Below are 12615 nucleotides of genomic sequence, written 5' to 3'. Positions count from 1 at the left end.
ACCTTTTTTTTTGGATTCTTTAATATATATATATATTTTTTATTTGCCTTCAGTTACTTCTTTCGCTCACTTTTTCTGAACAGATTCAAAGTTAGTTAAGTCTGTTATTGCTGGAGTTACGGTCCCGCTTTTGCGCATACGGCACCGTTAGGGAACCAGTGTCCCGGACTGGCCGGCCTCTGCTCTCCCGGCTCTCTGACTCCGACTCCGCCTCTCTCTGAGCACCAACACACGAACGACCGACTACACTCAGCCTGCCTACCGCCACCTCCAGCTTTCATGCCTACCCCACCCCTCCTCCCCAAACTGGACTCCATAGTTTACGGCCGTCCCAACGAAAAAGCACTTCTTCCTCGCCGAATGCGCTCTTAGATTTCCGGAAGACGTCAAAGAGCCAGACTTTAAGAGCATAAACAGGCAAGAGTAGCGAAGCAAAGGAGAAGTTTTTTTTCTCCCTTTTCTTGCCCTGCAGCGGGGCAGGACAGCAGGAGTAGGCCGGGGGGTGCACAAAAAGGCGTCCGTATGATGTGGATCTGGTACCTTCTGCTTGGTTCGGGGTCAGGCTCAAGAAGTGTTGGTAAGTTTTTCAAAGCCAGGGTGAAACTAACGTAGTTATCACGGCGCGGACACGCTTCGGTGCGAGTTCAGAGGAAGAGGGGGCGCTGATATAAAAAAATTCTTAAGGACGGGCTGTGTGGTGCACTACTTTCTCCCTCGAGTTTCCTCAAAGTTAGCGAAACGACGTCTTTGAAAAGAACTTATAAGACATTTCTTTTCCCTCGACTGAACTGGACTTTGTGTGTGCGTACGCGCCAGTAAATCTGGATTATTGGCAGCAGTTTCAGAGTTTTTCGTGCATGTCGAGTGTCTCGCATTCGCTACATGTCCCCTTCACCTCTGAGACAAAGTATTTCTTTTGCTAGAGACTTCCTCCGTGGCGTGTCCGTTCACCGGGTTGTTTTGAGATGACGCCGTGGTCTCCCCCTGCTACGTTATAAGTGAGAGGTTGTTGACAGGGCGCCGTTGACAAGTCAAGCTGTTCTCCAGCCTCGCCATGGAAGCTGCACGGGGCCCGGAGAATGACGTCTTGTAGTTTATGGGACACTTGTGACAGCCACTTGTTTCTTTTACTTGGTTTAAACATGATGCAGATTTGAGCTAATGTTCACATTAGTGACGTATAATTTCCCCGGTGGTTATTACAGGATGCTCAAATGCTTCAGTGAGGACCTACAGTGAATAAATATATGACCCAGAAATAAACAGTATCAGTCACAGATAATTGGATTTGCTTTTATTGCTTTTTAATGACGAAAAAATGCGTGGCTTTTATGGAGTGTAACAGTGACAGCATTGCTGATGTTTCCAGCAGTGTGGGTTTTAGGTGGATTTTCACGGTCTCCCAGCTACAGGTGCATTAAATGGGCGTGGCTGGAAAATTTAAAAAGAGCCAAGATGCTTGTGGTGGTGATGATGATGCTTGTTTTGTCCCAGCAGAAGAAACACACACACACACACACACACACACACACACACACACAATGTGAATAAATAAGTGGATCAAAAGAAGAAGGTGGGTGAGGTGGCTGTGTTTGTTTTGGCTCTTACTCTATTTAGTCCATTGTGTGCCCCACTCCTTTCCTGTAGCCTACGCTGTTACCTGCAAGTGGAGTTTAACTGTGAAAGTTAAGTTAGCAGGATTTGATGAGGGTTACAGGCCAGTTACAGCTCTGTGTACTTGCAGTTGCCCTCTACCCACAAAATCTCATTAACCTAATTATAAACAGTATATTTTGCAATCAGTTCAGAGTCATTAAAGATGACACTTGTAACTCTTTCACAAGACGGTTGTTCTTGCATTCCTATTGGCTGAATTCGCTTTCACGTCTTCATTATAATTGGCCTGGTGCTGTGGGTTGTCACGCTGTCATGACTTCCTGGGACTCTTGAAAATAATGGAGCCGTCATTAATGTGATTAGCAACACCTGTGATTCGCTTGACATGAAAAACTGAAATGTCTGCAGTGAAGAAGAAAAATGTTTTTGCTCGTGTCACTGAAACAGAAGTGCAAATAACATTATATTAGCTTCAGACAGAGATTTAGTGTGAGCTGCCCACTCTGGTTTTCTCTGCAGGAGCAAAGGAGGATGTATCTGTGATTAATGTAAGAAATTTTCTTTCGAAATATTACGGTAGTTTGTTTTCTTTTGTATGGCTTACGTCTGCTCAGCTTTGAATAGATAAACGGTGCTTCAGTGTTTTATTAGCTCATAGCCTGACCAGGGTAATAATGTCAGCTTAATATGAGTTAGACTCTGTTTATGTGACTGTGTTGTATTGTTGTCCAAACCAGCATAAAAGCTAAAACACAGCATAGGATTTAACAATCAGTATGTGGGATACTAGGACGTTAGATAGTGGTTAGTGCTGTGCTATACTGGAAATGTTGGTCAAGTCCAAAGTAAATACAAGGTTGTGTCATAACCAACTTCTAGCAGTAGTCTTTCGCTCCTCTCTCAATAAATATTAATAATATATTTGTGTGAATGCCTCACAGCATTGATGTATGCTTTATCTTTTGGTGCTCATAACCTTTATACTTTTTCAGATATTAAGCTTTTTATGCCATTTTTTACCCCATTTTGCTGAATGGGACAACATTATCAGTGTGATCACCAGTTTTGCTTGCTGGGCTGAGCCATGTTTTAGCTCAGTGAGATGAGCAGCCGTTCTCAGAGCAGGAGGGCCGGGTTCGAATCCTGCTTATGGCAACATTTTTTTCAGTTAACAGTTCAACTGTTTTAAGTATTTTCAACACAAATTTCAGCTTTTTCACCCCTTTTCAGCAAAATTTTCAGTCGCTTCTGCTCTTTTCAGTAGAATTTTCAACTTTTTCACCTCTTTTTTTTTTTTTTAGCACAAATTCCAGCCTCTCCTGCTCTTTTCAGCAAAATTTTCAGGTTCTTCATCTCTTTTTTGCTGAACATTTAGCTTCATCACCTCTTTTCAGCACAATTTAGCTGTTTCTGCACAGTGCACATTTTTTCTCTCATCATATCTTTGTTTGAGACCAGAACTGGTTTGGCTCAGTGGGATGAACAGCCACCGTGAGATCTGGTAGCAAAGGTTCGAATTCTACTTGCGACACTTGCTGCAAGTCTTCCCTCCTTGCACTCTCCCTGCTTTCTTGACACTCTTCAGTATAGTGTTTCAAATAAAGCAGTTTTCAGCAAACAGTTCAGCTTGTACACAGTGTTTTCAGCAGATAGTTCTCCTTATGCTGTTTTCAGATTCCACTACACGGCATTCACTAGGGATGGGTATCGAAAACCGGTTCTTGTTGAGAACCGGTTCCCACTGTTTCAATTCCTTGGAATTGTTTGCCAAAATTGCAAACGATTCCCTTATCGATTCCAGTCGCCCCGAATGACGTCACCACGTTGCGGAGCGTCATTTACCTGACAGGAAACACGGCACCTAAGCGGCTCAAACGCTCAAAAGTTTGGTTATACTTTACGAGAACGGAACACAACAGGGCAACTTGCAATACTTGCAAAGTAGATATTTCATTTAAGGGAGGAAACACTACGAATATGCAAAAGCATTTGCTCACAAAACACGCGATGACCTTAAATGAATGTCGTGATTTTAATTCCGCTCCGGACTCATGAATCTCAACCCAGCAGCAGCGTTAACGTTTGCACGTCCTCTCCCGTTAATTCAGCAGGTAAATAATCAACTAACAGTGCATATTGTGTTAGTGCGATCTGCCTTATTACAAAACCTGCTATTACTGTGCATTTACATGTACAATTTTTTTTCCCCCTTTAAAAAAAGAAAAAGAAAAAAAAAAAGAATCAATAAGAGAATCGATAAAGAATCTAATCGTTAAACAGAATCAAATGGAATCGGAATCGTGAAAATCTTATCAATACCCATCCCTAGCATTCACACTGCATTTTCGCAGGAAATGCAACTTTTTCTAGTTTTAATTTGTTTTGGGGGAATGGGGAAATATGACAACATTGACTTTTGAACTTTTGGCAACAGATAATGTCACTACAGATATACAAACCTTACATTAAAAACTCTCTATATACATTGCAGATTCAGATAGTTTGTTACCTACCCTATGCCTGTAATTGTGAATGTTGAAGATCTGCAAATACTCAAATGATATTTTAGTGCATTTAATATTCTTTACACACAATAGCACAGCATTTGTCCATTAGCTACAGCCGGCTGTGACCAATGAGCTGTGAAGAATGAGTATATTACACTTTATAAATTAGTGCATAATATGTCAGTAGTTACAGAAGATTTACCTGATAATTAAGCCTTAAAGAAATGCCTCTGAGGTAATGAGGTATTGATAGTCAATAATGCAGACAATAAAATGATAATGATAACAAAAGATAATGTAGATAATGATTGTATAAAATGTTAATAATGGTAATGATTTAATAGATAATGAGCAGACAGGACATGATATGTTGAAGATAGTTTGGAGTTTCTCAGTATGACGTGCCGCTTTACCTTACTGTTCAAACTACTGATGAAGTGATCAATAATGAAAAGATGGTTAATAATTTTTGCTTAGTTTTGGTTTAGTAAATCAGGAGCTACTTATGAGGAAAGTGGTCACCTGTTTCACTGTATTTATTAGTTTCTCTAGTAATTCATCATCTGCTGTAGAGTCCTCGTTTAGGAGTGTTTTGGATGTTCTGCTCATTAAGTCTTCATCAACTGTCAAGTTATTTTTTTACTTCTTTTTAACATATTCCTTTTAGTAGCAGACCAAAAACACTGCAGTCCACAGCTTAAGTTACTCACTCATTTAAGCCCAAGTCATCTTAGGTGGTTACCCTAAACCAACCCAGCCCTGTATTTTGGAGCAAAGCAGGCTTGGTTTTGAAAAAGCAATGTAGCTAGTTTTTGAGTGTACACATTATAAAGATTATTTTTCTTTGTTGAATTTTATTAAAAATAAGGTTCTAAATCTTCTAAATTCTAATGGTCAGACTTATGACTGGACTTAGGGTTAGGTTATTTTGTAACGCCTGTTTGGCCTTTAATGGCATATTTATCTATTGTCCAATAGAATTGATCCAAGTAAATTAGTCACTTACAACACTAAGAGTGGTCACATATCTATTGTTCATTTACTCTGATCTGAGTGAGTTTCTAAACTTATAGCCGTTTTCTGGTTGCCTGGTTTTGGTTTCAGGTTTCACTCTGCGTAAAAGGTTCAACAAAATAAATACAGTGTGAAGTTGCTGTGATCTGAACTAGTGAGCCCATATTACAGCTAGTTGCTATAGTTTGTTCTTTCTGTATGTCTATGGTACTCTACCGCATCCCACAATGCAACACATACCCGACTGCAGAAAGGCATTTAGTTCAAACTTGCAGTGTATACATGTTATTTGGGTCGGACTGAGATTTGTTCTTATTGCTAACAAACTGCTCAGGAGTTTGTTTGGAACTGGAAGGGGACCCTATCGTCCAACTAGTCTGGGCGTGGTTGTTTTGGTCCTTGATTAAATGTGATTACAGTGTTCACATCAGCACAAAGGAGTCACCCCAAGGAGGAAAATGAGGCGTAGTTCAATTAAAACAGATTAAATGGCAAAGGTGGAAAAACATCCTAAAACACTGAGAAGTCAACACAATTTTGGAAACTGATGACTCTGTTTCTGTGACACTTATTTACCATAAAACATAGGATTAGCTTTAAGCTTCTTTGTGTATGTTTAAGCTTTAACCTTACTTGTACTTTTTTATTAAATCCTTAGATTGCTAACCACACAAGTAAGTTCAAAGAGATGCCAAAGCCCACACCTTACTTAAGTGGGGAATTTTGAATTAGGGCTGCTCAATTAATCGAATTTGAATCACGATTACGATCTGGGCTTTCAACGATCATTAAAAATGACTGAGCCGATTATTAGCCCCTCCCTCGTTTATCCGCGACACCTTAAAGGCCGTCTGTGAAAATATTGTCGGGCATAAACCGTCCGTGGCGCAAAAAAGGTTGGAGACCGCTGATTAAGAGGACCCGAGGGAAGCTCGGAAAGCTAAGCAGAAGTTATTTGGAGAGTGACTGCCGTTGGTTGAAAAGAGAGTTTAAAAAAAAAAAAAACTTCAGTGGTGTTGCACACCATTTTATATTATTTTTTTAAAGTCATTGTTAACCCTTTAAAGCCGGTCAGAGCAGCACGCTCCGTTTTGCGTAACTATTTTTAAATCCCTGTAGAATCTGAACCGTGTAAGCTAGCGCAATAATTTGTTTTGCATATGAAACCGGAGGAGTTGTACTTACATCTGATGCCATCAGCTTGTCCTAGGTCACGGTTTCGTTCCACATATAGCTTTGCAAAAATTGCATAAAAAGCGCTTGCAGGAACAAAAACATAATATTCCAGAAACATGCTTTGCCGTTCCTATCAGCTGTTCGTAACACTTCCCACAGTGAAATGATGCACCTGCTGTTTTCTTTGCAAATTTGCATCATAGGATTGTTTTTTGTTTTTCCTGCAGTATATAAAATTGCTGTATCTCCAAAATAAAACTATGAAGACACTCAAAATAAATTTCCTGTGGTGGGAAACTATTTTTTTGCAACTTTATTGTATTTAAAGTTTTGAGGGATAAACCTCTTAAATTTCTCCAAGTAGAAATATATGTAAACAAAACAAAAGCGATTTTCAATTTTTTTTGTAGTTTATTGCACTTTTTTGCAATTAATGTAGTTACTATGGACTTAATGCATACATATTATTAAAATATGGGCTATAACAGTTGTATTGATGTATAGCAACTTGAAATGCTCCCACAAATGGCACTACAGCATGTAAAAAAAATAATATAAGCTCTGGTGGACTTGGTTCTATGGTAGGTCTTAAAGGGTTAAATAAATATCGTCAAATAATCGTGATCTCAATTTCAGTGAAAATAATCGTGATTATCATTTTTGCCATAATCGAGCAGCCCTATTTTGAATGAAACCTCGATGCTTTACAGGTTACTGTTATTCACTGTACACTGAACTGGCTTGCTCACCCAAAGTACATGGCAGCATGCAAAATTACTGTGTGTGTGTGGGTGTGTGGTCTTGAACATTAACAACCACACCATATATTCAGCCTGACATAGCCATTTTCCTTGATCAACATAATTTGCACTCCAGTGATCACTCTGTGTTAGAAGGCCACACATAAATGCCAGGAGGTAGGTTTTTTTCCATTCATAACCAGAGAAAGACTATTCGGGTCATTTCTCTTACTGAACAGAACGACAGAATCACATTGTTTGCCGCTTATTGTGCTTTGTATTTCCTCAGTGTTTGTTCACGAAGGCAGGCCAGTTGGCCCCATAAAACTCTGCGTGTTTGTGCTTATCACTGCATGTCTTTGAAACAGGGAAGAGAGAAAGAGATGTTGTGTTGTTTTTTTTCCTCCTCTGTGGCTGACTTAGCTGATATGCTTCCAGCAAAGCATGAGTATTGAAACCCAGTTTTAAACATGCTCCAGGGGTAAACTATTGAAAGGAGTATCAGTAAATGCTGTTATTATTGGTTCTTCTCTCAGCACTGGAAAAATTAGGAAAATAGAATTTGCAGGCTCATTGCCTAGGTGTGGGTGTGTTCATAAATTCAAATGGAAATGTTCAGCGCATAAATTGAACTGTTATTCAGAAATTCAACATCAGTTTCAGAGTGCCTAGAGCAGGGAGGAATTCAGTGATTTGTTGGCAACAAACGCTTTGCTTTTTTGTTTCCACCTTTTCCTCTAACAGCGTTGGTATTGGCAGTGGTAGAAATGAAATGTTTTGGGGGTTTTTTCTGTTTTATATTACTTGTCTTAACGGTAACCATCCCTACTTTCAGCCTTAGTTGCTTTTGCTCAGTATGCCTAGACTTAAAGGAGGACCAGTGTGGCTTTAATTCCCTGAGTTGTTAAACAAAGCCACATGACTGGAGTCATGTTTCAGTCCTTGGGAACAGAGCATCATTAACTGTAGTGACCACATATTGTGTGGTTTATGCCTTTTTTGTAAGTTAAACATTAATACACAATAGGGACAAATTAAAATAAAAACCTGGGGTATTCTGCTGGAATGGTTTTGGCTCACTTGTCCGGTTACAGGGACATTTAATCAACACAAAGCTATTTTTATTGTCTTTATCCAGTGATGAAGATGTTGTGATCGTCAGTGCCACCCATACAAAAATGCAGTAAGTATTGAATGTTTTGACGAACATCAAAATGCAGTCGGTTAAATCCTATGGCCTTTGCAGTCACCAGGAGGCCCATGTATAAACAGTGTTTACAAACCGGAACAGCGTGTCTCTATTTCCTCCCCAAAACTAGTGTTTATAGAGGAAAAACATGCAGCAGAAATGTGCAGACCTCCCGCATACTTTAAACCACGCACATGTACACACACTTTTGGCCGTAAATCTACAAAGACATTTCTGCATCTAACTCTAAAACCTCAAAACCAACATGGCTACAGATGCACTACTAACATTGAGACTTCAAAATACAGTGGACAAAGCCAGTGGCTGATGTTGTGCATCTTTTTATATACAGTCTGTGGTTGATGCCAGTGCCAAAAGCAAGTCACTGTCGATAGACTTAGGCTTGGCACAAAAACGGTTTTGGTTCTCTATAGAAACAACAGATCTCTTTGACCCTTTTAGGGCTTTAAACTTGCCTTATTTATGGCGTGGCACAGATGGTTGCACTGCAACCTGTCAGCTGGGCTTCACCTTAGATAATTCAACTCACTGAACTGAAATTTGTGATTTTGCCTGGTGTTAGTGCCTTTTAGACTATTTTTTAACTCCAAAAGGACTACTGAGCTTATACCATTGCAAAGCATCTAACAATGCAATATGTGATATTTTGCTGAAGTAAACATCCCAAAAATTATTTTCAAATCTGAAGATGTGACAAAATAATTAATATTTGCAGATAACTTATATCACAGAGTTAGTGCTGAAGTGACGTGTATACTGCAGGACATTTACAAATAAGGGATTTGTACATAGTTGGACCTTTTGGCTGTTATGTGTGTTCCCTCCATGGGAAATGTATGTGCTCTGTCCTGTTTCTTCGAGCAGCTCTGATCTAGAAGTCATGATGCTAAATATTTCATGAATCCTTGTGTATGTGTATTGGAGGAGAGGAAGAAAAAGTATAGTGGAAAAAGTTAGGAAACAGCACATTATACAGTACCGTGCAACAATCTTGAGCTACCCCTCATTTCTTTATACTTTGGCTCCAAGGAGCCAGACTTTCTTGTATTTTTAAAAGTGTTCTTGAGCAAAAGGCCCCCAGGCTTTTTCACTCATTTTCTAGTCCTTGTACCTGTTTTCAGGTAGATTGTTAAGCCACTAAACACTGACCTGTGACTCATTCAAGGCTGAGCCAGTGTTGTTCCTACATATAACAGAAAACTGACAAAGAATATTTTAAATGGTATCTTTAGACATTTTTTACTAGTAACCTGTCACAAAACACAAATTGCTCCACTCCAATTTCTTTAGTTGAGAAATGCCAAGCATAGCAAAAAAGAATATTTATGCATAGACAAGGTAATTCCCACAAGTTTGCATATCTCAGCATGGTGTACAATGTGGCCTTAGAAAGTCTGAGGAAACTAGATAAGTGGAGGGAAGAATAAAAAGTGGCATACCTAAAAACTATCTACAGCAGATGAACAGTATCTGAAGGTTGTGTCCTTAAGAAATAGGGGGGGGGGAAAGTCCAAGACATGAAACAGGAACTAAGAGATTCATCTGGCCCTTTAGTTGATCCATCTGTTTGCTGAAGCCTCATCAGAAATCGAGTCATTGGAAGGTTGGCTGTCAAGGAGCCATTATTAAGGAAGGGAAACTGGGAGAAAAGGCTTGAGGTATGCCACATTACACGAGAACTGGACTAAAAAAACACGTCTTATGGAGTGATCCGAGTTTTGGTTCAAAACATAATCAATATGTCTGTAGGATGTAAGGAAAGAGACAATGTTGTAAGAGTCTGCAAGTGGAGGCTCTGTCATGGCTCTGCCTGACTGGCAACAGCCTTCATTTTTTTGTATAACAATGATACCAAACACACTGCCAATGCAATAAAACGTACACGATAGGTGACCACACAGTGGAACACTAACAGTCGTGTACTGGCCTCCCCAGAGCCTCAGCAGCATTGAAGCAGTATGTGATTATCTTGTCTGTTGTTCTGTTCTTGGAAATGGAATAAAGGGCAAAGAAATGAAGGGTGGATCAAGACTTTTGCACAGTGCTATGTATTGATTTTGGATTGTTCTTAACTTGTTTCTGTTTATTTACTGATTTGAGCTGTTTAAATGAAAATATGTAGTTTTTCTTTTGTCACCCCAAGAATATGGCATTTTCACTTTTTACAAACTAGTGTTTCCGCTACACTTTTACAGTATATACTGCCAATAGTTATTCCTGGTGGGGTCAACCTTGAATATAGTTTGTGCTAGACATTGATTGTAGCTGTCTGCAGTGCCAGAGCCATAAAGTAGTTTGAGATGTGCTCAGAACTTTGTTTAAGCACTGAATGTTTCTGTAGCATTTTTAAGACTGCTGCAGTGTCTTAGTGACTTTTTTATAGCACATACACACATATTGTAGCAGCTAAGAGGAGGAGAGCAGGTTTTCCCATTCCTGTCAAGTCTGACACTAGTCTGTTATAAAACAGTCACATTTCACACCTTTTATATTTTAGTTTTTCCTGGAGGTGAGGTAGATGAACTTAGGAACCCTGCATGTTTTTAATAAATCCCGCTTGTGGGTCACCGTTATTAGTTCAAACAGCTCATTCCTCTTTATTGATATCCCATTGTTTTATGATTTTTAATAATCTTTTACTGTGAAGACACTCTTCACACTGTGACATTGATGGAGCTCCAGAACAGCGTTCATTCGCTTTGTGAACTAGCAAAACACTCACAATGTGCTCAGTTACAGCTTAGGTGGGAAAGAAATGATCAGCAGAGCACTCATGTCTGACGTTCATAGTGTATGTAATCTAAATTAAGAAATTTTACTGCAGAAATAAAAGCTGCAATGCAATTTCAAATGGAGTTTATCCATCGATCTGTATCGTTTTGTCTAATGTATATAAACTGGAACAAGAAAGCAGTAAATTGCCAAACTGAGCTTCTCCAAGGGAGGTTTGTGAAATGCAAAGAGTTGCAGTCTGGCCATATTAGCTATGTCTATCAGGTTTTGTACGATAACAATGACAACCCTGATGTACAGTAAATGTATGTATAAATATAACCTGTTTATACTGTGGAGCCCTGAGGACAGTTAAGCTTGCACACTTGCTGATTTTAAATGTCAAAGTATCAGGAAGCCTGCCTATGTTTGCTCTTCCAGTGCAGGACTCACAGTGGACTGTAATTGTTAGCTGATCGAGTTGGATGGATGTCGAGTCTGCTACAGTTTTTTTTTGTTTTGTTTTTCCATGACTGGGTTTGAGGTGTCAGAATCAGACTGTGTTGTTGTCAGTACGTTGAGTCTTGTTGAAATTTTTGAATTTTTAAAATGTTTGACCTTGAACAGCTTCCAGTGTTATTACTTCAGACCAGAAATGCACACTGCTCTGGATATGAACCCTAAGCTGAATAGCGATTACATTGTTTGGATCTTAAACAGCTTTGGCTCTATCCACCCGCTCACCTTGGTTTCTCTACTTTCATCCTCATCCAAGGTGCTCCCTGTGAGAGCAGAATGACCTGCTGTATGTGTCCCCTGTGTTGCTCTGCCTCCTATCACACAGGGAAGAGATCCTGGCATGCTGACAGCTGGCTCCCCTGCTGTCCCATGTGATCAGCAGTCATTTGCTGTACTTTGTCTCACGGCCACAATGGGAGCCAGTGTGGACACTGACAGGCTATTTTGGACTGAAATTCCACCATCCCACTGTCAAACCAAACAAACTCTACCTTAAAGGTCAACAAAAACCCACAGAGAAAAATGGATACCATCAGGGCAGCTGATACTTTGTTTGTTAGTGGAACTATGTGAAAATATATGGGGTGTAAGCGCAGTTACATGTTGCTGGGTTCATGTGAATTTGACTTGAGATATATGGAAAAAAATTGTACTTAATTATCTCTTGTTGATTTAGTTTTCCATGCCTGCATTTCCTTTCTACTCTTTCCTTTTTTGCCACCTTTATTACAAGATGTACATATTAGCTACCAAATGCCTGTGGTGAAAATTATGCAGCACTAAACCTTTGTGTGTGTACATCTTTAACCTCACACATAATTGTTTTAAAATAATTACACAGCCCTGGCAGTTTCATCATTCTGTTGAGTGGCCCAGCTCCATCCACCAGATTTGGAAGCTGCAATTAGGTGCAATTTTCCAAACATGTAATCATAAGAAAAATGTTCATTTCAACTAGATGATGTTTTTGATTGCAATCACATAGACATTTATTTCCCCTGCTGGTATCTTTTGTGCACCAACTGTGAGTACATGAGCATTTAGTGTCTTGTGATAAATATGCAAATTGTCTTAATAGCTTTGTAGGTGAACGCTGTTTTCAAAGCAAAGCGTTACCGCT

The 12615-nt window shown here is 39.5% G+C and overlaps 1 protein-coding gene across 1 annotated transcript in view; it reads left to right on the top strand.

Annotated features, from left to right (window-relative positions):
- Positions 1-464: 464 nt before the first annotated feature.
- The window catches only part of ldlrad3 (low density lipoprotein receptor class A domain containing 3), a 93493-nt gene continuing 81342 nt past the window's right edge, over positions 465-12615 (top strand). Inside the window, exon 1 of the mRNA XM_085461408.1 lies at positions 465-577. Within this exon, the coding sequence (XP_085317534.1) occupies positions 523-577 (55 nt within the window). The 5' untranslated portion in view covers positions 465-522. The remainder of the gene's footprint in view (positions 578-12615) is intronic.

Source organism: Copadichromis virginalis, linkage group LG7 (assembly GCF_057382275.1).
Source record: "Copadichromis virginalis isolate Kocher_CV1m ecotype Utaka linkage group LG7, C_Virginalis_male_GT1.1, whole genome shotgun sequence".
NCBI lineage: Eukaryota > Metazoa > Chordata > Actinopteri > Cichliformes > Cichlidae > Copadichromis > Copadichromis virginalis.
The sequence above is the reverse complement of the archived record's forward strand: the minus strand, read 5'-3'. Positions and strand labels throughout refer to the sequence as shown.